Genomic DNA, 22222 nt, shown 5'->3' on the forward strand with positions numbered 1-22222 from the left:
TTATAATTGTCTACATGGAATAAACTGTTTTCGTAAAAAAAAATCATAAAAGCTCATGACAGCATCTGCGGCACAATTACCTAAATTTAATTAACGTCACTTTTTAAATAGATACTTTTAGTCTTAGATTATAGAAAAATACTTATAGTATTATTTGAATCTGAAAGTAGGTACATAATACATACTTATGTTTTGCCAAAATATTGTTTAAAATCATTAAACCTAATTTTCTTCGTGTTTGTATTCTTTTACTATTAATTGGTTACAATAGTATATTGATACGTGAAGACTACTTTTTCCTTAGTGCAAATCGATCATTTGAGTGTTGTAGTTGATTTGTGAATATTATCCATTTCCGATGTGACGAACATCTTTTCATGATCGTCGCATTAATTTTTAATTTTTGCAGATGGTTCAAGACTCTTTCCTGCACGCAAATTTGACAGAGTCCTACTTTTTTTCCTTCCTTCTCTTATAATTCTTAATCAGTTTGCGAACCATGGGTTGGGAAATTTCCTGGAGTGTAGGACTGGAACTATTATGAAACATCCATCATTCCAGGAAAGCGGTTTTGACAATTGTTTGATTGGATTTGTGATTGTTTCACTATCTGAAAACATTGACTTGAACTTCCAGATCATGTTTTTGAATAGTTCCCTATTTCCAAGGTCAGTTCTTATTAAATTTATACTCGAAAGTGGGTTTTATCAATGTTTTCAGATAGTGAAACAATCACAAATCCAATCAAACAATTGTCAAAACCGCTTTCCTGGAATGATGGATGTTTCATAATAGTTCCAGTCCTACACTCCAGGAAATTTCCCAACCCATGGTTCGCAAACTGATTAAGAATTATAAGAGAAGGAAGGAAGGAGAAGGAAGAAAAAAAAGTAGGACTCTGTCAAATTTGCGTGCAGGAAAGAGTCTTGAACCATCTGCAAAAATTAAAAATTAATGCGACGATCATGAAAAGATGTTATTAATGTCACAAAACCATTTGCGTAAACTAAAAGCAAAATGCTTTTTTGAATAAGTGCCTACCTCAAAGAAGACAACAATGATTTCAGTTGCCCCATCTCCACCCGCCATGTATATGCAGCCGCGGTTTGTGTACGGCCGCCTTCCATGACGCTATAAACGTGTCACAATCAAAAGATTTTAGTGCCACACTTCCTTGTCCTGAAGCGATGCTGCACGGGACTGATGTAGCAACCATGCACCATTATTAATTAAATTAAATTAGATTAAAGAATGATTTTAGAAAATAAAAAGAATCTTGACTTGCTCTGCCATCATTTATCTTTAATGACATGAAGTGTCATCTGTACCCGTGTAAACAAAAATTCAGTGATGATATCGATGTGCACATTTTGGCTAATAAATAAGACTCCGAGAACAGTAAGAAGCATCCTGTTATTATTTCCGATACTAGGTCATTCGTTTATGCCAGCGGAAAAACTCTTTGGATTGATTGAAAAGGAGATGAAAAATAAACAAGAAGTTATAGATCCATACGAATACTAGCAAATAAGTGGAAATGTTATCGGGCTTGGTCTGGTGGATTGTTCTGTACTTGATTGGAGAAAGGCTGAAGCGGAAATATTGAAGTCTCCCAATCGGTACCATTTTAATTTTGCACCTTGCAAATGATACTTCATTACTAGAGTTTAAGGAAATCGTCAAAGGGACTAAAAGGTGAATAAATAAATTACAAAGTGGAACTGTGCAAGCTTAAGTCTTTTGCCAAGAAAATTATTTACATTATATACGACGTTGAATTGAGTCCTCTGAAATTGAATAACGTTGAAAGACTCGTTGGACATCTCAAATTTTATAAACTATGAAAGAAAGAACATTTTAGAAAGTCATGAAGCTGAAGATGAAAATGTTTTGTGTGACTATTACAAAGAAGAAATTGGACAATCGGTGTAGTTGACATATTATTTTTTCTTGTTGACAACAACTGTCCATTTGTCATTATTACTATCTCACATTTATCTATACATAATAGAAAAATTATTTTTAGAATTATTTTATCCTCTTTATGTTAAAATTTTATCAAATTGTAGGCACTTTTTAAAATAAAAAACAAATAAATTGTGTCTATAAAAATGCAGTGTTTTATTTGCTGAAAATAACAGGTACAATTTAATAATTTGAAGTAGGTACCTAATTTATGTATTTTTTGTTTTGTTAGTCGGTAAATATTATATCGCCCACGGTGGCCGCGCGGCTTAAGCGTTGGACAATGACGCCGTGGGTCCCAGGTTCGAATCCTGGGTCTGGCGAGTAGGTACACATATTGTTTTTCAATTTGTGCGTGAGTCAGGGTATGGACCTAATAGGTTGAGCAAGTGGCTGACATCCATTTCTCGTAAAAAACAAAATCTGTTAATACAAACCTCTACTCTCTGGAGACCCATATGATCCTATTAGGATCGGACATGGTCGGATATATCTGAATCTATAATTATGGTTTCGGTTTTTGATAGATGTTTACTGTGATGTCCCTAGACAAAATGCCGCTCCTAGGCAGCACCAAAATGCCACCCTATTTTTTTATACAGTATTTTTTTATCATCCTTTCATGACACCAATATCTAAGAAATATGTTGTGTGGATACATTACTAACAAAATATATACCACTAAATCTAATTTAAATATCATCTCTACTTCAATAGACAATATTACGAGTCCACGGTTTCAGATACATTAAAAAATACACCTGACAACTTTAAAAACTCGCGAGTGACTGGCAAGGGGGGACATGCTCGTCGAAGGTCAAAATTGAGTTTTTATTGTATTTTCAAACCATGATCCTGGACACTCCTTAAACGTTGTAGATAATCTAGTAGCCATAAATTGACAAACTATAATTAAAGTAGGGATTAAAATTATGTTAACGCGCGTGTTTGAACATGTACCTAACCGAATTTTTTTTTAAACGGTACATGTTCAAACACGCGCGTCAATATCGTTTTACTCCCTACTTCAATTATAGTTTGTCAATTTATGGCTACGGCCGTATGTTGTAGCTTAACCACTGGGGAATGACAAAAGAAATGGCGTATTTCAAAAAAACACTACCTTATTCTTAGGTCAATAATTATTATAAAGCAATAATTATTCATAAGATGTTTATCACACTTGAATGGTCAAAGACATAGCTTATAATAAGTATCTTTAGAATCATCTTCAAATGTGTTAATCTTGCCGATTTTTTGAATAATAAAATGCCTAATTCTTGTCAAATTTGGGATCACAGAGATTATCAATATAAGCCCTTAGGATCGGACATGGACATTTAACAATATTGTATCATTTTAATTTGCAAATATTTTTTACCCGTTATTAATAAGAAATTTAATATACTTATTAGCTTTTTTTGTACTTTTGGTCTTGGAATGGTTAAGCCATAAAGTAACAGCGTGCTGAATTGTAAATCTGTCACTATCACAGACATTCAATAACAAAATCGCCACTTTGAAAAGTTGATGTACAAAACCACCACTGTTGAAAAAATAATTGATTTTTTTGGAGATACTGAACTAAAATTGCTTGAATTGAGAATCTAAAAACAAATCTAATAAGATATGAATACAATTCGAAATCACTCAAAAAGGTGTACAGACCTTACAAACTTATCTAAAGAATGGCCAAAAATGGAACAACAAACTACCATAGAACGCCATTTTGAAAATGTCAGATTTTGTCCAGTTACGAATCTTGATTGGGTAGATTTCGACAGTGGCTCCCCCCCCATCCTATTCATCAGATAAGTTTGTAGGTCTGTAAAGGGAACATTAAAATCGTTTTTTTCTAATACTAAACAATTGGTGTTTGTGGATAGTATGCGGTCTTGCTTTTATACACCTCATTTGTAGAAATGTTATTAATTATTATAAAAGAAAGTTGAACATTGTCATGTTTGACGTTGTTTGTGTCAAACAAACATGTTTTTGGGCTGTCAATGTGTAAGTATTCCCTTTTCTTCTTTCCTCGGCATTTCGGATTCGTTGCAGACACCATTCTCAAGAGATAACGTGTTAAAGTGTACTGATGGGTTGTACAATTATTGTATAACATAACATCGTCAGTGTTTTGTAAAAAGGGCGAATTAACCAAAATGCTATTTTACAGGAGGATTTTTAACTTTTGACATTTATTTGTTTATTACCTGTGGATGATTATAAATGTCTAACAAGTTTATAATAAAGCTTAGAAAGAATACTGTCATTATAATAGGCATTATTATATAATATTTTAAAAGGCCTAATATGTCACATTCGCTTTTTATTCGTAATTTTAATTTATTTAATTTTAGTCGATTATCGTTTTTAAGTACTTTCCTGTGGAGATACAAATTCGCCGTTTTATATAACAAAGCTATTGGGGTACATATTGTATTTTCATTAAAATCTCGATTTCGCCAAAATGGTTGATTCGCCTTTTTTACAAAACACCGACGACATAATAAGTGCAGAAAATGTAAAAAAAAAAACAACACGATATTTGTAAAAACATTTCAAAAGTATTTAATTTATTTATTTACAATTCAATTTACTCATAACACCACTGGCTTTCTATCTCCACGACTCTGAATTCCGCTATATGTGCGGGCAAGAATGGCGAAAGATGTCGCTACCCTTAAGCTGACCATACACGGTGAGGTTGAGTAGCAGGATGAACCTGACGGTCATACAGATATCTTTGGTAGATAAATCTGCTGGCCCATATACGAGCAGTATTGGCCTACAGTTTGACCGCCAGGGACTACCAGTGACCCTCCACTCCCGTGTTTTTGTAAAACTGTTGGAATTTCAGCATGCTTAAAGGTTTCAGGTGGCATTAGATGTGGGTGCCATAAAATAAGAGTTTGCGCGTGCAGGCTGTGTTGCATATTATAAAATAGAATATCTAGAATAATATTATGTACACGGAGATCGTAAACATATTTTATTTATTGTCACGAGGGTAAAACAAAGTTATAATTACTCATGTAAACATATTATCTTATACATAATGTAATGTTTTAAATTTTAGAATAAAACTAGAACATTATATAATATATAAAGCTATTGTAAAAATATCAACTTTGTACCAAATAAGTAATAAATTAATATTCCTAATCGTGAAAGACTAATGTCGGTAAATCTAATTAAAATTTACCTATATTATATTTAATATAAGTTATAATTTTCTATGACATTGCCAAAAATCGTATACAAAATCAATGTATAAATATTACTTTATTCTAAATAATTACAAGAAAAAAAGAACTTTTTATATACGTTTTTAAATTCTGTTGAACCATATAAACTTGACTTGACTAGCTTAAACGAGCAAAAAAATTTGTACTTGACATGTCATATTCATTTCCATAGTAACGCACGTATATATTAATAATTTAGTTGCTAGGACCCCAGCCCCTAACAACCAATAATGGTGTCGAAATAACATTTCATACAAAACAGAATTAACTGAAAATGAATTCAATTCTACTTAAAGATGGCTAAAAGTATTAAAAAAATGCATTGGCATCATGTTCTAATATATTCTAAAAGTTTCAAATGTCTAGATAGTCGGGAAGTTAGTTAAAAATCGATTGCAAGATTTGTACTGGACAAATTAGAATACGAGCTAAGAAAAACATTATAAAATATGACGAAATAGATAAATGCTGACATTATTATGCCAATTCAATAAAGGGAATAATTTATTCAAAATAATGAATATTAAATCATTATATTATTATATTTACTAGACTATAATATTGTTTCGGTGAAATGATAAAATACACAAAAATTAACTAATGAAACCATGATTTATTTTACCAACGTCATTGGTGTCTATTTTATGTCAATTTGTTTCTAATAAAAACAATTATTCGTATCAATGTTGTTCAAGTTAACCCTATTTAAAACCAATTTAAACGCAACTCTTGTGTATTATCTCCGCAAACCTAACCTCCACAGTTTCTGATGCTTCCGTCCGTTGACAGTTCGAAAGAATTTATTAATGGGGCAGTCTGGACCGATCTGTGGCATGCCCACTAACGTACAGTGTAGGCTTAACCTGGAGGTCAAACTCGCTGTGTATGGCCAGCTATAGTGATGAGGACTAATGATTGAGATGCAACTCAATTGAATAAACTGAATACAATAATTATTGAGCTTTTAACAATAATTGAAGGCGTCCCCCGAAAAGGGGTCTATATAATACATCATGTCAAAAAGTGATTTTATTGACTAAAACGGGTCTATATAATTATTAGTCTATATAGCTCACGTTATTGGAAAGTTTTATTATTTTATCTGCCACAGTTTTTGAGATATCAGCAATACTAAAATGCTTACCGTAGAAGAGGGCTCTATATGATTTATTTTATTATCCAAAATAAAAAAAAATATATTTTTGTCAATGTTAAAGAGTGCTTTCATGAACATAATTATTATCACAGATATACTGCAAAAGTCCGCATGATCGAATAAAACGGTTTTGTCCTCTACTGAACAATTTTGTTTTTGCATATAGACCCCTTTCGGGGGACGCCTTCAATGATGTATTTCTATATTAGGTATATAAAATTAAAAAAAATATATTATACAAATGTCAATTAGCCAACAAGAAGAGGGTCACTTACATCAATTGCTAAATTATGTAATTACCAGTAAAGTTGTGATTATATTATGCCGCACGTCGCGTACTATCACGTGACGTCACAGTAAGCTGCCGCTACGGAAAAAAAAATGTGTAATGTCGTTTTTCTTGGTGTTTAAAATGTTTTAGCACATTTTAAACCTTTATATGAACATTGTCAGTTAGCAAAATCACCAGAACAACAATGAGGTCACCTCACGTTGTACCGCACTGCATCGACACCTGCATGACTCAATAAATGTTTTTTATTATTTTCAACATGCCAACATATTTTCGACTCATGTCAAAATCGTGTGTTTTATGTTTTTAGCAGTTGGCACTATGTATTTTCTATAAGAATGTTGACTATTTTCTTCTATGGTGTCTATTATCTATGGTCTGCAGGTTGGGTTCTGTTCAAAATATTATTGAATTTACAGAGATCGTGTTCGTTCAAAATATTCTGCAAAATGACAAAACCATAGACTAAATTTGTCGCCGTGACAGTATGCAAAGTGCATCTCAATATAATTAATAACAACTTTAACATTTACAGTTGCCATCTGAGAAATTAGTATAAACCACAAATTCATTGTTAACAGCATTCAATAAACATTTTGCTGTGGAAAACTCACCAATATTGAGATTACAACACCTCAGACACATGGTTAGTAAATTTCAGTGTGATTAGTATGGTGGGGATTGCTCAATTGGTAAAACATGCAGGTTTGAATCCCGCTTGGTACTGGAAAAATATTTATTTTGTTCCAAATTATGGATGTTCATTAACAATAAATTAATATTACTATTAAAATTATAAATTTGATGAAAAATACACATTTAGCCAACGAGATGGTCTTTGTCACATTAAAAATAAATAATACAATTAAATTCTTCGTTATACTTTTGGAAACAGATCGACATACCACTGCGGTATTACAGATATGTCTTCATCAGTCGACTGCGTACGCAGTTTAACGCTTCTTTTTGGATTTCTCTCAAAGAGCAGGTCCACCTTGGGAAGATTTCTGATGTCGTCTAGGCAGTTGCCGTGTCTACGCTGCAACTCTTGAGCCAGGCACTTCTTAACGAATGTTAAAAACTCATCGCAGAAGTTCATACAGACGTTGGCATGCCAGAATTGCTGGAAATCAAAATGGTTACTGTTAAACCCTATAAATTCCTGACGAACTCAGAGTAATGATATGTAGAGAGCGCCTATTTTTCGGCAAAGTGAAGCCGTGTTTCTTGCGTATAACGCACAGTAGAACCTCGATTTTATTATTATCAACTTAACTATGAAACGTTATACTATCGTGTTGCTTCTCAGTACTGCCACCAAATTTAAACACAATATAGTTAATTCGTTTACGATTGCATACCGTTCTCAGTTTCAATTAACAATTTTTTCGCAATACTAAAATCCATATGCATAGTTAAGCTTATGTAAATCGTCGTGTCCGAAAACTTGTACGTATGCAGTTCGCCGTATCACACACACCATGAAATGTTGTACGGGAAATATATGGCCGTATATTAAAGACCGTCCAACCTCTTTGGGTCGTATAGTACTGACATAAAATTCATGTCTAAATAAAACACAGTTCTTGTCGGTTTACACTTTACAGGAAGCCAGTAGCAAACAAATTTTGTAAATAGCCGATATACTGGATTGTTAGGTTAGGTTAGGTTTTCATTCTTGAATTCATGAATTTTGCCACAATCAGCAATGAAAATTGAATTAATATTCATATCGTCGCCGAAGATGTCAAGGGAGCCAGTCCACAAAATTATAATCGTGAGAAACAGGCGCGCAAAGATTATATGTGACAAAAAAAAGCAACATTTTTTTATTGAACTTTTTTGTTTTTAAAGATATAACGGTGAAACTTTTAACGTAGAATATACTTTGTGGTGTTATCTTTTTATTAATTTGTACAAATAACTAAAAAAAATAGTATCTTAGAAGTTATGTGTGTTATATCTCTTGACCACTGAATATTGAAATGTACAAAAAATGTAGTCAAAAGAGTTTTGTGGCTTAAATCCATTGACCACTGCATCTTTGATGATTTTAAAATGCTTTTGTGTACTTTACTCATTTTTGTCAAATTTGTGGCTTGGCTCCCTTGACATCTACGGTGATGATATTGAATCTAATAAATTGGAAACTGTTATAGTATACGTTCATCCCTTTCCGATAAGAAAGCTCACGGTGACGCACAATTTACATGTAACCGCCCAGACATCCCCATTGCAGCTATAGAATAATATTAAAAGTATATTTATAAATTTTACCCTGCCACTTTTAGGTAAATCGAACATATTGAACGATTTCAGTTCCGTAACGATTCCTTCATCGTCTCTGTAGCCACACAGTATTGTTTCCACGCCGGCAAAATATGACTGAAGCCACCATGCCAATACCTTGTGTCTCCTGAAACCGCAAAAACAAAAATATGTCCATAAATATGTTTGATCAACTTTTATAACTTGATAAGTTGTATATTTACCGTAATATATGTACATCAGTGGCAAATGGTGGAGGTAGCCTGTTAAGATCCGACATAAGTAGAGCACACTAAACTTTGTCAGTCATAATATGTATTTGTTTTCATTGAACTAAACCGGCTCGCACATCTAAACTCATCCCATCTGCGACACAGCCATAAATCAAACCTTGTAGGAATGTTGCAATCATGTTGTATATCCAGCCGCACACATAGGAACCTAGCGAAAGGGACTATCGCAACCTCTCGAAACGTCATTGCACAAAGATGCCATCAGACACAGTTATTATGTATTGAACGCAAAAATCTTCTGAAGTGGTCTCTCCTCGTATAATCATATGTTGGACGAAGTACATATTGGTGCACTCGTCTGTCATTTTATAGGATACGGCGACCGGTGCCGTTTGAATTAAAATGGCTGACCCGTAGCGGTTTGCGCATGCGTAACCGCAACACAGACGGCGAGCGACCTGCGTTGCGAGTCGTGTGAAATTTGTTGCTAGTTAACTAAAATGTCGCATTTCAGCAGTGTGCAGAGCTCCATTAGGTAATATGTGTTTTGTGAATAATAACTACGTCAGATGAGACGAGTTTAGATGTGCGAGCCGGCTAAGATTACAAATTGTAGATAGTGTTTGTTAGTTTTTAAAATTCAATTAAATGCTGCATCATTTTATGCAAAACATTTTAAACAAATCACAATTCCTTTTCTTGTAACTTACTGTCAATTCATGGTGGAAATGCATTGTATTATTACTTTAATTTAATAAAATGCAAATTATTGTAGTACCTTTTCCACTTTTATTAATGAAATCTGGACGGTTTCATCAGCCTCAGAGGGGCATTTTCAACTGACCTTTAGTTGAAAATGTCCCTCTGAGGCGGACGAAACCGGTCCAGATTTAATTAATAAAAGTGGAAAAAGTGCTATAAATATTTGCGTTTTATTAAATTAAAATAATAATACAAATTACAATGGTAATCAATGTACCTTGTCATGGATGTAATTAAGCGGATATGTACAGGTAATCCCCCTGTTGATTGTGGGGGATACGTTTTCGTCATAGTCGTGATAATCGAAATTTGAAATCAAAAATGAAACAAATGAAAATATGAAAACACTTTATCAATAAACTGATAAAATAACATTTATTTAATCTATTCTAGATAGTTTACCCCGCTCGGCCTGTTGATACCTGCCGGCGAAAATGACGATACCTGCAGAATAATCTGATCGTATCCGCGTGATTCCACTCATAATGACAATTCATGGTACATGGCACAAGTTTAAACAAGTGCGAGACAAAAATATATTATTACAAATGAATCATGATATAGTGAATTCGTATTCGCCGGGGTCGCAATGAACGTGGGATTAGGTACCTGTATCATAATCGGAATCTATACGATTATTCCATATTATGTATTACAATGACCTGAGCAAAATTGCAGCATTGAAAAAGCTGCTCTGATCAAATTTTACTGTAATAATAACTTAATATTTTCGTTCGATGAGTGTTTTAATATAAGTAGTATAATAAATTTGAAGACTTATCATTGCTGTACGATTGGTTTGTCGAATAGACCAATAATGTCAAATGTTCAGGAGATGAAAAACAAATTTCATTATCCTAGGCATGGCCCCCACATCTTGAAGCGGGCCCCCAGGCTAAGATGTTTGGCGGGCCCCCCTACCTATCGCTAAGGGTAAAGGCAGTGTAATGCGCTGCAGTAGCGTTTTCGAAAAGGATGGTTCTGGTCCATTTTGATACAAAAAATCATTCTGCATTAAAAGGTCGATTTCGACGAAAACGGATATTCGACAAACCAATCCTATAGCGACAACATGTTAACACAATGGGGTTAACAGAAAAAATAACGAAAAGTCAGTACAGTGTTACATATTTCGAATAGATCTACCGGAGTATTACCATAAAAAATGATTATCACCAACCTGAATGTGATATCATGTCGCCTCTCGGTAATATGCCTGGAAGTTTTTAATTCTACAAATTTGTAATTTCTCAAGTCTTCAGCTGTTAAATCGTTCTTGGATAAGTTATCCGATTCGTTACACAACAGTCCATCCATCTCAGCAGCATAAATAAGTCTATGGTTTTTCAATTTCGTTTCATAGACACAAGAAAACTCTTCCGACTCATTCAAAGATGACTCCAGATCTGGTTTTGTATTTGACTCGTCTAAAAAAGAATAATTGACATAGATTAATTTATATTGCTTTTTTAAAGATTGTATCAAGTCAAAATGACATTAACGAAACAATTTTGAGTGTATGTAACACAGTGATTCCAAACCCTTCTTGTTTGGTGGAATCGTTGACACATTTAAAAAAAGATAAATGGATACAGAGAGGTAAATTTAAAAATACTAATTATTGTATTGTTAAATTTATATTAATCATCTTCGACTATGTCCGATCTTCAGTTAGAGCATATGCACACCACACGGTGCCTCCAAGAATCCCTGTCGCTCACCAGTTTTCCCGCATCCCGTAGCTTTACCTTGTAAACTCTGCGGATAGTATTTAGCAGCCATCAAGATGCCAGAATCCAGACGGCTTAAAGAACAGGTAAACCAAGTTGAGCATGTGACCGAGCGAGGTCCAACGTCGCCTCTTCACCCTCAGCGTAATGAGAGGCTGCTCGGTCTGCTCTCTTATCTCCCCGTTACTCCTACAGTTATTCCGCCGGAAACACCCATTCTTGAAGCTCAGTATATGGAGGCTGTACAACTTACAGAGGCTCAGAGTAACCGTATATTGTATAAATAAATCACCCACTAAAGTCTATTATTTTTGTGTTACTATTTTAAACGAAACATGCATAAAATGTGGATATGCCACAACCACTTTGATTAGCATCATTTGTTCTCACCAAATTTACTCTCAAAATCATTAATATTCCTTCTTTAATTTGCCACGCCTAAGCAATGCATAGTCTGTCTACCTACATGAGATGTCACTGCTAAGGGTTAGTAAGCGATGATAAATTAACTAAACATAATAAAAAATTTATTGCCTTATTATCGTGGAAGCCATGGCAGATTTGAAATTTTTTGAGAATATTCTGTACCAAGGCTGACTATATTCAGGTCGGGGCACTGAATTGCGAGTCACAATGGCTATTTATTAATTATCTATGAATGCAATGCGGTAATTTGTTCGCAGTAAATGAAGATTTTCGGTTGAATATTTAGTTCAATTTAATTAATATTTACTACCATTTTTAATAACAATCATTATTTTCTATAGACAGTTAACCATTACGCCTTTGAAGAATAAGCACTACGAGCGAAATTCACAACTTCATGCACCGGCCTGAATATGGTCGGCCTTTCTCTGTATGCACAACTACCAACTTGACAAGGTAGATTGCTTTATTGCTAGACAAGCTATAATACATATTACTTACTTCGGCCAGTTGGTGAGTTTCCTATACTAGACAGCATTTAACACGTAGACACAACAATAATTGTTATAGCTACAAACTCGAGAGTATGGTGAGCGCTTGCGTTTTGAGCGCGAGAGGTGACATGCCACGAGTGCATGTGCAACAGTACCTTGGAAGCGAATAAGTCAAATCGCACCATCTGCTAATGATGATGAATCACGTAAAACACTGAGAAATGCATACATAGGTTTTGTCAACAAAGCCACAGACTTCTAACCATAATGTGAGTCGACATTTTGTAATGGAATAATATTATGTCTAGTAATTAATCTATATAATCTATCAATGTATTAATAAGACTGGGCCTAACCATTGTATCATTATAGTTACCTTCAAAGGAGCATCAGAACTAGCAAGTAAAGACAGTAACAAAATGCATGTTAAGAATTTAAATATCTTGTGAGCCCTTTGTTCGGAGAAGGCTGGACCATCTGTCTGACGTAGCTCTCATGATGATTGTCGATGTGAATGATGTTAAAATAAATTAAACAGTGTCAAATAGTATTTTGATTTAGAGTTCATTATTGCCGCGGCAGTTGGCATACGACGCTCCCTCCACCTTTGCGTTGCTGTGTTGGGCTAAGGCTTCCCGATGAAGCCGTTCCCTAACAATTTTGTCAGCTCTTATAGTCGAAGTTGACAAAGTAGTATTTGTACATACCTGACAGCAGATACTGTTCGAATTTGTAACCCCACGCGCAACATTTGGCTTCCCAATCGCTCGGATTCTCTCTGCGATGTTTCTTATCAGGGTTGTCCAAAGTATGCATGTATATCACACCCCGAAATAAACTGACAGATATACGACAGGGATCTTGAAACTGATACGGGAAAGCAGATATCTCTCTCAGGAATCCTCTGTAATTAATAAATGGCGCATCTTTGAGAGACACTTTCGATGTGTCGAAAACGTTAATCGGTTTCTGATAATCGCGCAGATAGTGGCACAAAAACTCTAGGCGCTCTTCGTTTTTTATCCTAGCGATTGTTTTCTCTGCATTGTAATTCAAGTCGTATCTGGTTTTAGAATCTGGCGGTATACCACGGAGGAATTTCAATTGGGAATTGTCTGGGAGATAGTTCCTTGTCGGTCCTACGCTGAACGATCCACAAATTTTTGGCTTCGCAAAATAAGGGGCCTCGTCGCTTCTATACGATCTAGGATCCGTATTCAACTCCATTATAATTTGATTTTATTTATCGACATTTGTTTATTATGATATGTTAAGTACTTCGAAATTAGTTTGTGTTTGAGAGATTTGACGATATTATTATTCAACGTTTTGACATATTAGATGACAGTTGTTCTGTTGTCTATGTCAATGATAGAAATATTATCTATGATAGTAATACATAATTATTTTGTGTAAAAATAAATATGACATAAATTATATTTTAAATAGGTACATTATTAATTATTGTTTTACTAACTATAATAAAATCAAAGAAAATATATCAATTAAATGTATCGTTGTGTTATAATACCAATAAATTGATTACCAAAATTAAATGCAATTATTCGGTCTAAAAAACTAATCATAATTTAAAAAATTTCTCACTCTACAATATGTTTAAATTAAGATATTTCCACAATTAGTATTTTATTAAATTTAATACTACTGACGTACCTACGCAATTTTCTTCTATCTGGTAGCACCGAAGTAAGAAATCAATCCAGACGGGTGTTCCTGTGAAAAAAACGGTTTGAAAATTTTGTGACGTCACATACGGATGATTATAATATTATTATTGTTTCCGTAAGCATCTTTTCATCAGGAAAAATTTTATTAAGATTCCTAATATTTTTTAAACATTAGATCCAATCGATAAATTTTTAAAAACAATCAATAATTTATTAATCAGGTAACAATAAATTACCATTTACTGACAACACCGCAGATGAAGTCAAAAACAATTGAATAAACGTAACATGAACGTAGCTGTCACAAACTAGGCAAAACTAATGGTTGTCAGCACATAATAACAATATTTAGATTTAGGACAGCCATGGAATTAACTACAGATTCTGAGACTTACAAAAGCGATGACTTTATCAATTTTGGGAGGCCGAAAATTTGTGGAACTTTCAGCATAGGACCTGCAAGGAACTATATCTCTGACAATTCCCAATTGAAGTTCTTGCGCGGCTTGCCAGATTCTGACTCAAGCTATGATTTGAATCGCAACGTCGTAAAAACAATAGCCAGCATACAAAAGGAAGAGAGGCTCGAGTTCTTGTGTCACTATCTGCGTGACTATCAGGAACCGATAAATGTTTTCGACAAATCTCCAGTATCCTTGGAATATACCCCATTTATTAGTTATAGAGGCGTTCTCAGAGAGATGTCGTCTATCCCATATACATTTACGGAGCCTACTCATATATCTGTCAGCCTATTTAGAGGCGCGATCTACATGCATATACTGGATCATCTTAACAAGAAACAACGCCGAGAGAAACCTGACGAAAAGGAATCGAAATGGTGTGCATGGGGGTTCAAGTTCGGACAGTATTTATTGTCAGGTATGTAGGCTCTGATTATTTGCTCTGAAGTTTCTATCCACAAATAGTACACGTAATAAAGTACAGTAGTCTCTCAGTAATCCGCCACCCCAAAAACCAGACAAGTGTCCAATTAGTGAAAGCGGCGGATTATAGTGCATATCGTCTCTGTTCTGGCAGAACTCACTAACTGGAGAATACTAGTTTTGAGTAATTTGACTTTGAAGTTGTTAAAATGTTTGAAGGGGTCTATCATGTGAGTTTATTAAGTAATCGTAAAAAGGATGACTTTAAAATAAAGACTGTTTATTTAAGAACGTTTCCAGAAGCTAAAGTTTGAAATAAGGAACATTTTGGTATAACTAACTCAATATGTCATTTTTTCGATTTAGTGTCTTCTGCCAGAACAGTGACGATATTATATACAAAATATGGTAAAAATTAAAACAGGTAAGTATTTCATAAAATGGTTTTTTTGAGAAATTTGTACTAAAAAATTACGGTTTTATTTATAATCAAAATCAAGTATTTACTAAATTATACATATTTATAAACTAAGTTTATTAACTAAATATTAAACAGTAAATCACTTGGTACAACCAGTTGTTCAGTGAGGCAGATATTCTTGAATGGCTTAAGATTCCTGGCTTTCCCTATGACCAAAAGTTTCAGTTTGTGTGTCCCGGTTGCATTGGAGCACGGCATATTTGTGATGCGGTCCTTGGGCACTTTCCTCTCTGGTACATTACTTTCTTCGCGATGAATGTACGTTTTACGAAGTACAAGTTTCCAAAATAAACCCGTCTCATCTGCGTTGTATACTTGTACGCGGCGGACTACTGAATTTGACAATCGACTTATAGAGCTTGATTTTGTGCTTTCAACTAGTAAAAATACCGGTGGATTATAGTAGTTGTCGACTAATCGAGCGGCGGATTACTGAGAGTGTACGGTATATCCATCATCAAATTGCAATGCACAACCACATATTTAAACTGTCCTAAAGTAAAGTAGCGACTATTAGAGTAAATTTGTGATGTGTGTTAATCTCACTTAGTTGGTCGACCTGCCACGGTGAGCTCCTTCTATACCCGAGTACCCAGCTTAGAGCCCTATCAGCCCCCCTTGCGGGGGGGCTGATTGACAGTGCAGGCCGTAGGGTTTGCTTTATAGTGGTTTGAAAAGTAATTACCACTTACATTATAATTTGGTACCTAATTATAAAAACACATGTATACTGATGTCGTCCATGTATTCTTTTTAGACAAGTCAAATACAGAACCGAGTATGGAGTCGTCTTTGAACGAGTCTGGCGATTTCTGTTGTGTCTATGAAACGAAATTGAACAACCATAGACTTATATATGCCGCTGAAATGGATGGACTGTTGTGCAATAAATCGGATGATGTATCAAAGTCAGAATTGACCCCTGAAATCCTAAGGAATTGCAAATTTGTTGAATTGAAAACATTACAACATATTAAAACGTCGACGCGCCGTTATAAGTTCCGGTAGGTAATAAATATGATTTGCAAACAGTTTTACGAGGAGCAGTAGTTAGCCATTTTATTAATTCCTATTCAGGTGATGGCAGTGGTGAAGGGTGGTGTTAAAAATAATAATAAAATGCAATGACGCATTTCAAAAATTAATTATCTCTCTAACCAACACCATCTGCAATTAACTGTAGTCTTAGTTCAATGAAAATAAATAAGAATGACTGACAAAGTTTAGTGTGCACTATTTATGTCTGATCTTCACCGCCTGTTTCCACCCTTCGCCACTGCTAAGTACAATTTATATTATGTAACCACAACCACAAGTATATTAAATTTCTTTGTTAGACTAAAAACCACACAATGAAAGTATGTACCTACTACATAATTATTTATTTAATATTGTTATGATTTTAGGAGGTGCACGGCAATAAAATGGTGGCTCCAATCATTGTTCGTTGGCGGTAAAACAATATTGTGTGGCTTCAGAGATGACAAAGGAATTGTCAACGAACTAAATTATTATAATGTGTCCGAGTTACCGAGAATGAGCAAGGTAAAAATTGTAAATGCACTTTTAATATAGCAGTTCCACGAAACTTTTGCTGTGTAGAGAGATTTTATTTTGTTGGATTATGTTTTCACACATGTTTTTTATTTGAAATCCCCCGTTGATTGCAAAATTTCGGGTTCTTACAACTGTTTCCAAAACATATACCTCACAATCAAGGGGGGATTTAAAACAATGACTACCTTTGGTAGATAAAAATTAACAGATTCTCTTTTGATTTTTTGTTGTTATAAATTAACATAATATTCACCATTCAGAATATATTTTGAGTTTCAATGGAGAAGTTATCTGAACACCGAAACTAGGGATTGCAATTACCGGTTTTGAAAATCGAAAATACCGGAATTTTCGATATTAAAAACCATACTCGTTTACCTTTTTGAAAATTGAATGCTATTTCTACATTGCTTTGTACTGTATTGCCTGGTTGGGTTAACAAAGTTGGCATGGTAAAAAAACAAAATCCATCAAATATACCTATTTATAAAATTGTCACCATAAATTAACATAATATTATTTCGAAATAGAAAACATCCGTGTCAAATGTTCAATTTTATTATTCTATAATAAAATTATTGATGACTGTACGAGCGTTGAATTGAAGAAGCATTTCCTGCAAACGCACCGATTTGCATGTCTAATGCGTCAATTACATTGAGCTACTTTACGAGCTGTTTGTTGGCGAATTTAAAAACAGGCGATTCAGCTACTGCGATTGTGACGATGACACACAAAACTTTCCTTTCGCTGAGAAGCCAACAAGCTAGCGACTATTTTGACATAACGTAGTTCGTTTTTAACCGGGAGGTCGCTACTACTTAAAATTATCAATTTATTCAAATTATTTGTAAAAATCACCAATTCTACAATAGGTATTATGAATAGTACATATTTTAAATGTCAACATAATAAATGTGGGGATGTAGGTTTTTCCTATAAAATAATGATCCTAATACTTAAATAGATTTTAATAGCTATATTTACTGATAAGTACTTTTTTATGTTTCAACGAATACCGGTATTCAATAAGAAATACCGAAAAACCGGTATTGATATTTTCATTCGGTATTGCAATCCCTAACTGAAACTGACGCTTGGGGCAATCCACATAATATTTGGATTGTTTTGCAGACATGGATTGTCACTGCCTAACTGCAATCACTGCCAGATATTAGATATCTCGTCGAATGGTCCAAGTTTGCTATGCCAGATACGAGATATCTCGGTAATACTAATAATTTGGTCAAAACAAATAATTTCAAAATAGGACACATACTGACATCTATCGGAATGTTCTTAAAACATTTTACCATATTAGTTAATGACTGTATCATCGATTTACCTTGAATTTTGTCAGTGTCAGTGTTACAAGTGAGATTTTAGAGATGTCGTAGTTTTTTAATTTTTTTTTTCGCAAATTAATTATATTTGGCCTGTTAGGTACTGCCAAGGCCTTTTTTACAGCAGCCAAAAGGTTAAAATTTATAATTATAACGGTATGTGCAGTGTTGTCATTGCGTAAAACAAATGTTTTCATGCAAAAGTGTTGCACGTACGGACATGCAATATATTTACACACTGTGTTGAACTTCTATGTTAAATTATTGTATTTTACATATTACAACTTTTTTGCATGAAAAATATTGGTGAAATGGACATACAGTACACTCTCAGTAATCCGCCGCTCGATTAGTCGACAACTACTATAATCCGCCGCTATTTTTACTAGTTGAAAGCACAAAATCAAGCTCTATAAGTCGACTGTCAAATTCAGTAGTCCGCCGCGTACAAGTATACAACGCGGATGAGACGGGTTTATTTTGGAAACTTGTACTTCGTAAAACGTACATTCATCGCGAAGAAAGTAATGTACCAGAGAGGAAAGTGCCCAAGGACCGCATCACAAATATGCCGCGCTCCAATGCAACCGGGACACACAAACTGAAGCTTTTGATCATAGCGAAAGTCAGGAATCCTAAGCCATTCAAGAATATCCGCCTCACTGAACAACTGGTTGTGTCAAGTGATTTACTGTTTAATATTTAGTTAATAAACTTAGTTTATAAATATGTATAATTTAGGAAATACCTACTTGATTTTAATTATGAATAAATAAAACCGTAATTTTCTAGTACAAATTTCCCAAATACCTGTATTATTTATTTTGTATGTATGCATTATAATCCGCCGCTTTCACTAATTGGACACTTGTCTGATTTTCGGGGTGACGGATGACTGAGAGAGTACTGTATTATTATGCATTTGAATGATACAATATCTTCTCAAATATCCTGTTTGAACGTACAATATTTTTACAGCATAAAGATACGACACAAGACGAACATTTTGTGTATGTTAACTCATGTTCGACAAAAACTAAACATACAATATCTTTGCACTAAACTGAACCATCAATGTATATTAAAAGAATACATAATATTAATTCATAGAAATATATTATGTTATCTTTAAAGAAAATCATAATATTATTATGTTTTATTTATCGAAACCCTGTGATTTTTTGTTTCACTTGTTTCATGTTTCAGTATTTTTAAGTGGACATTATTAAAAGATTATGTGTTCTGTAAAAGGAGAAAACCATCCAATTGTATAGGTACAAATTTCTATAGTAGATTGTTGAAAAGAAGATTTTATGTAATATTACATAGACACCTTTTTATAGAGTTGATCATCAGCCATATTTATTTTTCAGACATTCTGGCATCCCAACGTCTGCATTAACTTCTGCGACAGTTTTTTAACATTCGTCAAGAAGTGCCTGGTTCAGGAGTTGCAGCAGAGACACGGCGAGTGCACGGACGACATCAGTAATCTCCCCAAGTTGGACCTGCTCTTTGAGAGAGATCCAAAGTGTAACGTTAAACTGTGCGTGCAGCCGTCTGATGAAGACATATCTGTAATACCGCAATGGTATGTCGATCTGTTTCCAGAACCATGACGGAGACTTAAAAGTGCACTACATATGTTTAATGTAACAAAGATCTGATTGCAGTGGCGAAGGGTGGAGGTAGACTGTTGAGATCCGACATAAATAGTGCACACAAAATTTTGTCAGTCATACGTACTTATTTGTTTTCATTAAACTAAGTCTACAATGTGTACTGTCCGACAAGAAGATCTAGGCAATAACCGGAAGTCGCTGTAGTCGAAGTGCGATTAACTAAATAGGAGGGCTTGTTAGTTCACAGTTTTAACACGTGGACAACTCGTCGATAAACGGAAGTCGTTGCAGTCGAAGTGTGGTTAAAAACAGGAGGGACTTATTAGTTCACAGTTTAACACGTTGACAAGATCTTGTTCGACAGTAGATGGTATTATTGTTAGTTTTTAAAATTCAATTAAACCCTGCCTAAACCAAGCCATAGTAGATAATAGTCAAAAAATATTTGTTTATCTAAAATGATGTATGGTTTAATTGCATAATTTTAGATATTTTATAGATAGAAGAATGTTTTTTATCGATTATGGTTTGATTAGGCAGGGCTTAATGAATTTAAAAAAACTGACCAACGCCATCAGTAATATGTATTCTTAATTCAACGAAAACAAATAAGTATGACTGAAAAAGTGTGCACTGTTTTTGGCGGATCGTATACATAAACTATTATGGTTAATGCAGGGTTTAATTGAATTTAAAAAAAAACTAATCAGCACCATCTGCCAATTGTATTATTAGTTTAATGAAAACAAATAAGTATGATAAAGTTCAGTGTGTACTATGTATGTGGAAACTTATCAGCCAACCTCCACCCATCGCTGCTGTCTGATTGGTATTTTCGTCAAATATTATATAAACATCCAATTTGTAAAACCATGAAAAAATAATGATAAGTTTCATTTTTAATAAAAATAAGACCGATTATACATAATATAATAATAACACACTTGGAAACACTCAAAAAAAAAATTCAGGATAATTTTTCTGTAACAATGGGATATGTACGAAAATAACTCATGGATTTTTAATTCCTTCGGGAATCAATTCGATAATAAGCTTTCATTTAGGCTATACGTCAGTTGAGGCATGGTCTAAAAAGATCGTGGCTAGACGATGTGCAAATGACGCGTGCTGAACGAAATATAATCTAATATATAAAAATTAATATTTGTGTGTTTGTTTGTTCGTATTTAATGCGCAGCCATACCGTTCATCCGATTGCGATAAAACTTTGTAAACTTATTGCTTGCACTTGCGGGAAGAGTATAGGCTATACTAATATATAAAAATGAATGTCTGTCTGTCTGTATGTCTGTCTGTCTGTGTGTCTGTCCCGTATGCGTTCCTATACCATTCATCCGATTGCAATGAAATTTTGGTAAGTGGTTGTATGCATACCCATAAAGGTTTCTGAATTAGAAGAATCATCATCTTCTTCTTCTTCATTATATTTTCTTTTATTCGTATGGTTCCTATACCATTCATCCGATTGCAATGAAATTTTGGTAAGTGGTTGTATGCACACCTATAAAGGTTTCTGAATTAGAAAAATCATCATCTTCTTCTTCTTCTTCATTCTATCTTCTTTTATTCGTATGGTCCCTATACCATTCATCCGATTGCGATGAAACCTTCATCAGTTGTTGTGGTAACACCCGCAATGGTTTTTGAATTAGTACAACCATCTTCTTCTTCTTCTTCTTCTTCTATTCTATATTCTTCTATTCGTATGCGTTCCTATTCCATTCATCCGATTGCAATAAAATTTTCGTTAGTAATTGTGCCTACACCCGCGAAGGTTTCTGAATTAGTACAACCATCTTCTTCTTCTTCTTCATTCTATCTTCTTTTATTCGTATGGTCCCTATACCATTTATCCGATTGCGATGAAACCTTCGTCAGTTGTTGTGGTAACACCCGCAATGGTTTTTGAATTAGTACAACTATCTTCTTCTTCTTCTTCTTCTATTCTATATTCTTCTATTCGTATGCGTTTCTATTCCATTCATCCGATTGCAACAAATTTTTCGTCAGTAATTGTGCCAACACCCGCGAAGGTTTCTGAATTGGTAC

The 22222-nt window shown here is 34.2% G+C and overlaps 2 protein-coding genes across 2 annotated transcripts; one reads left to right on the plus strand and one right to left on the minus strand.

The window, feature by feature from the left end:
- Nucleotides 1–6423: 6423 nt before the first annotated feature.
- LOC147069167 (decapping and exoribonuclease protein-like) lies at nt 6424–13929 on the minus strand. The gene is made up of 4 exons (XM_085951003.1): nt 13282–13929; nt 11105–11351; nt 8939–9077; nt 6424–7784 (listed from the first exon to the last, which is right to left on the minus strand). The coding sequence occupies exons 1-4, from the start codon at nt 13799–13801 to the stop codon at nt 7539–7541; spliced, it is 1152 nt and encodes a 383-aa protein (XP_085807129.1). The 5' UTR covers nt 13802–13929; the 3' UTR covers nt 6424–7538.
- Nucleotides 13930–14385: 456 nt separating this feature from the next.
- On the plus strand, nt 14386–21189 carry LOC147069168 (decapping and exoribonuclease protein-like). The gene is made up of 4 exons (XM_085951004.1): nt 14386–15144; nt 16388–16634; nt 17037–17175; nt 19904–21189. The coding sequence occupies exons 1-4, from the start codon at nt 14628–14630 to the stop codon at nt 20147–20149; spliced, it is 1149 nt and encodes a 382-aa protein (XP_085807130.1). The 5' UTR covers nt 14386–14627; the 3' UTR covers nt 20150–21189.
- Nucleotides 21190–22222: the final 1033 nt, after the last annotated feature.

The sequence above is a fragment of the Rhyacophila brunnea genome, unplaced genomic scaffold (assembly GCF_057557595.1).
Source record: "Rhyacophila brunnea isolate RB1 unplaced genomic scaffold, BYU_Rbru_1.0 scaffold_24, whole genome shotgun sequence".
Taxonomy (NCBI): Eukaryota; Metazoa; Arthropoda; class Insecta; order Trichoptera; family Rhyacophilidae; genus Rhyacophila; species Rhyacophila brunnea.

What these genes read in the sequence shown, in the direction of transcription:
- LOC147069167 (XM_085951003.1), bottom strand. Translation starts at nt 13,801, where the DNA reads ATGGAGTTGAATACGGATCCTAGATCGTATAGAAGCGACGAGGCCCCT. An exon ending in CGACATGATATCACATTCAG is followed by an intron (nt 9,078 to 11,104) that starts GTTGGTGATAAT and finishes TTGCGGTTTCAG; the next exon opens with GAGACACAAGGTATTGGCAT. An exon ending in ATTTACCTAAAAGTGGCAGG is followed by an intron (nt 7,785 to 8,938) that starts GTAAAATTTATA and finishes TTTGATTTCCAG; the next exon opens with CAATTCTGGCATGCCAACGT.
- LOC147069168 (XM_085951004.1), top strand. Translation starts at nt 14,628, where the DNA reads ATGGAATTAACTACAGATTCTGAGACTTACAAAAGCGATGACTTTATC. An exon ending in CGGACAGTATTTATTGTCAG is followed by an intron (nt 15,145 to 16,387) that starts GTATGTAGGCTC and finishes TATTCTTTTTAG; the next exon opens with ACAAGTCAAATACAGAACCG. An exon ending in AGTTACCGAGAATGAGCAAG is followed by an intron (nt 17,176 to 19,903) that starts GTAAAAATTGTA and finishes TTTATTTTTCAG; the next exon opens with ACATTCTGGCATCCCAACGT.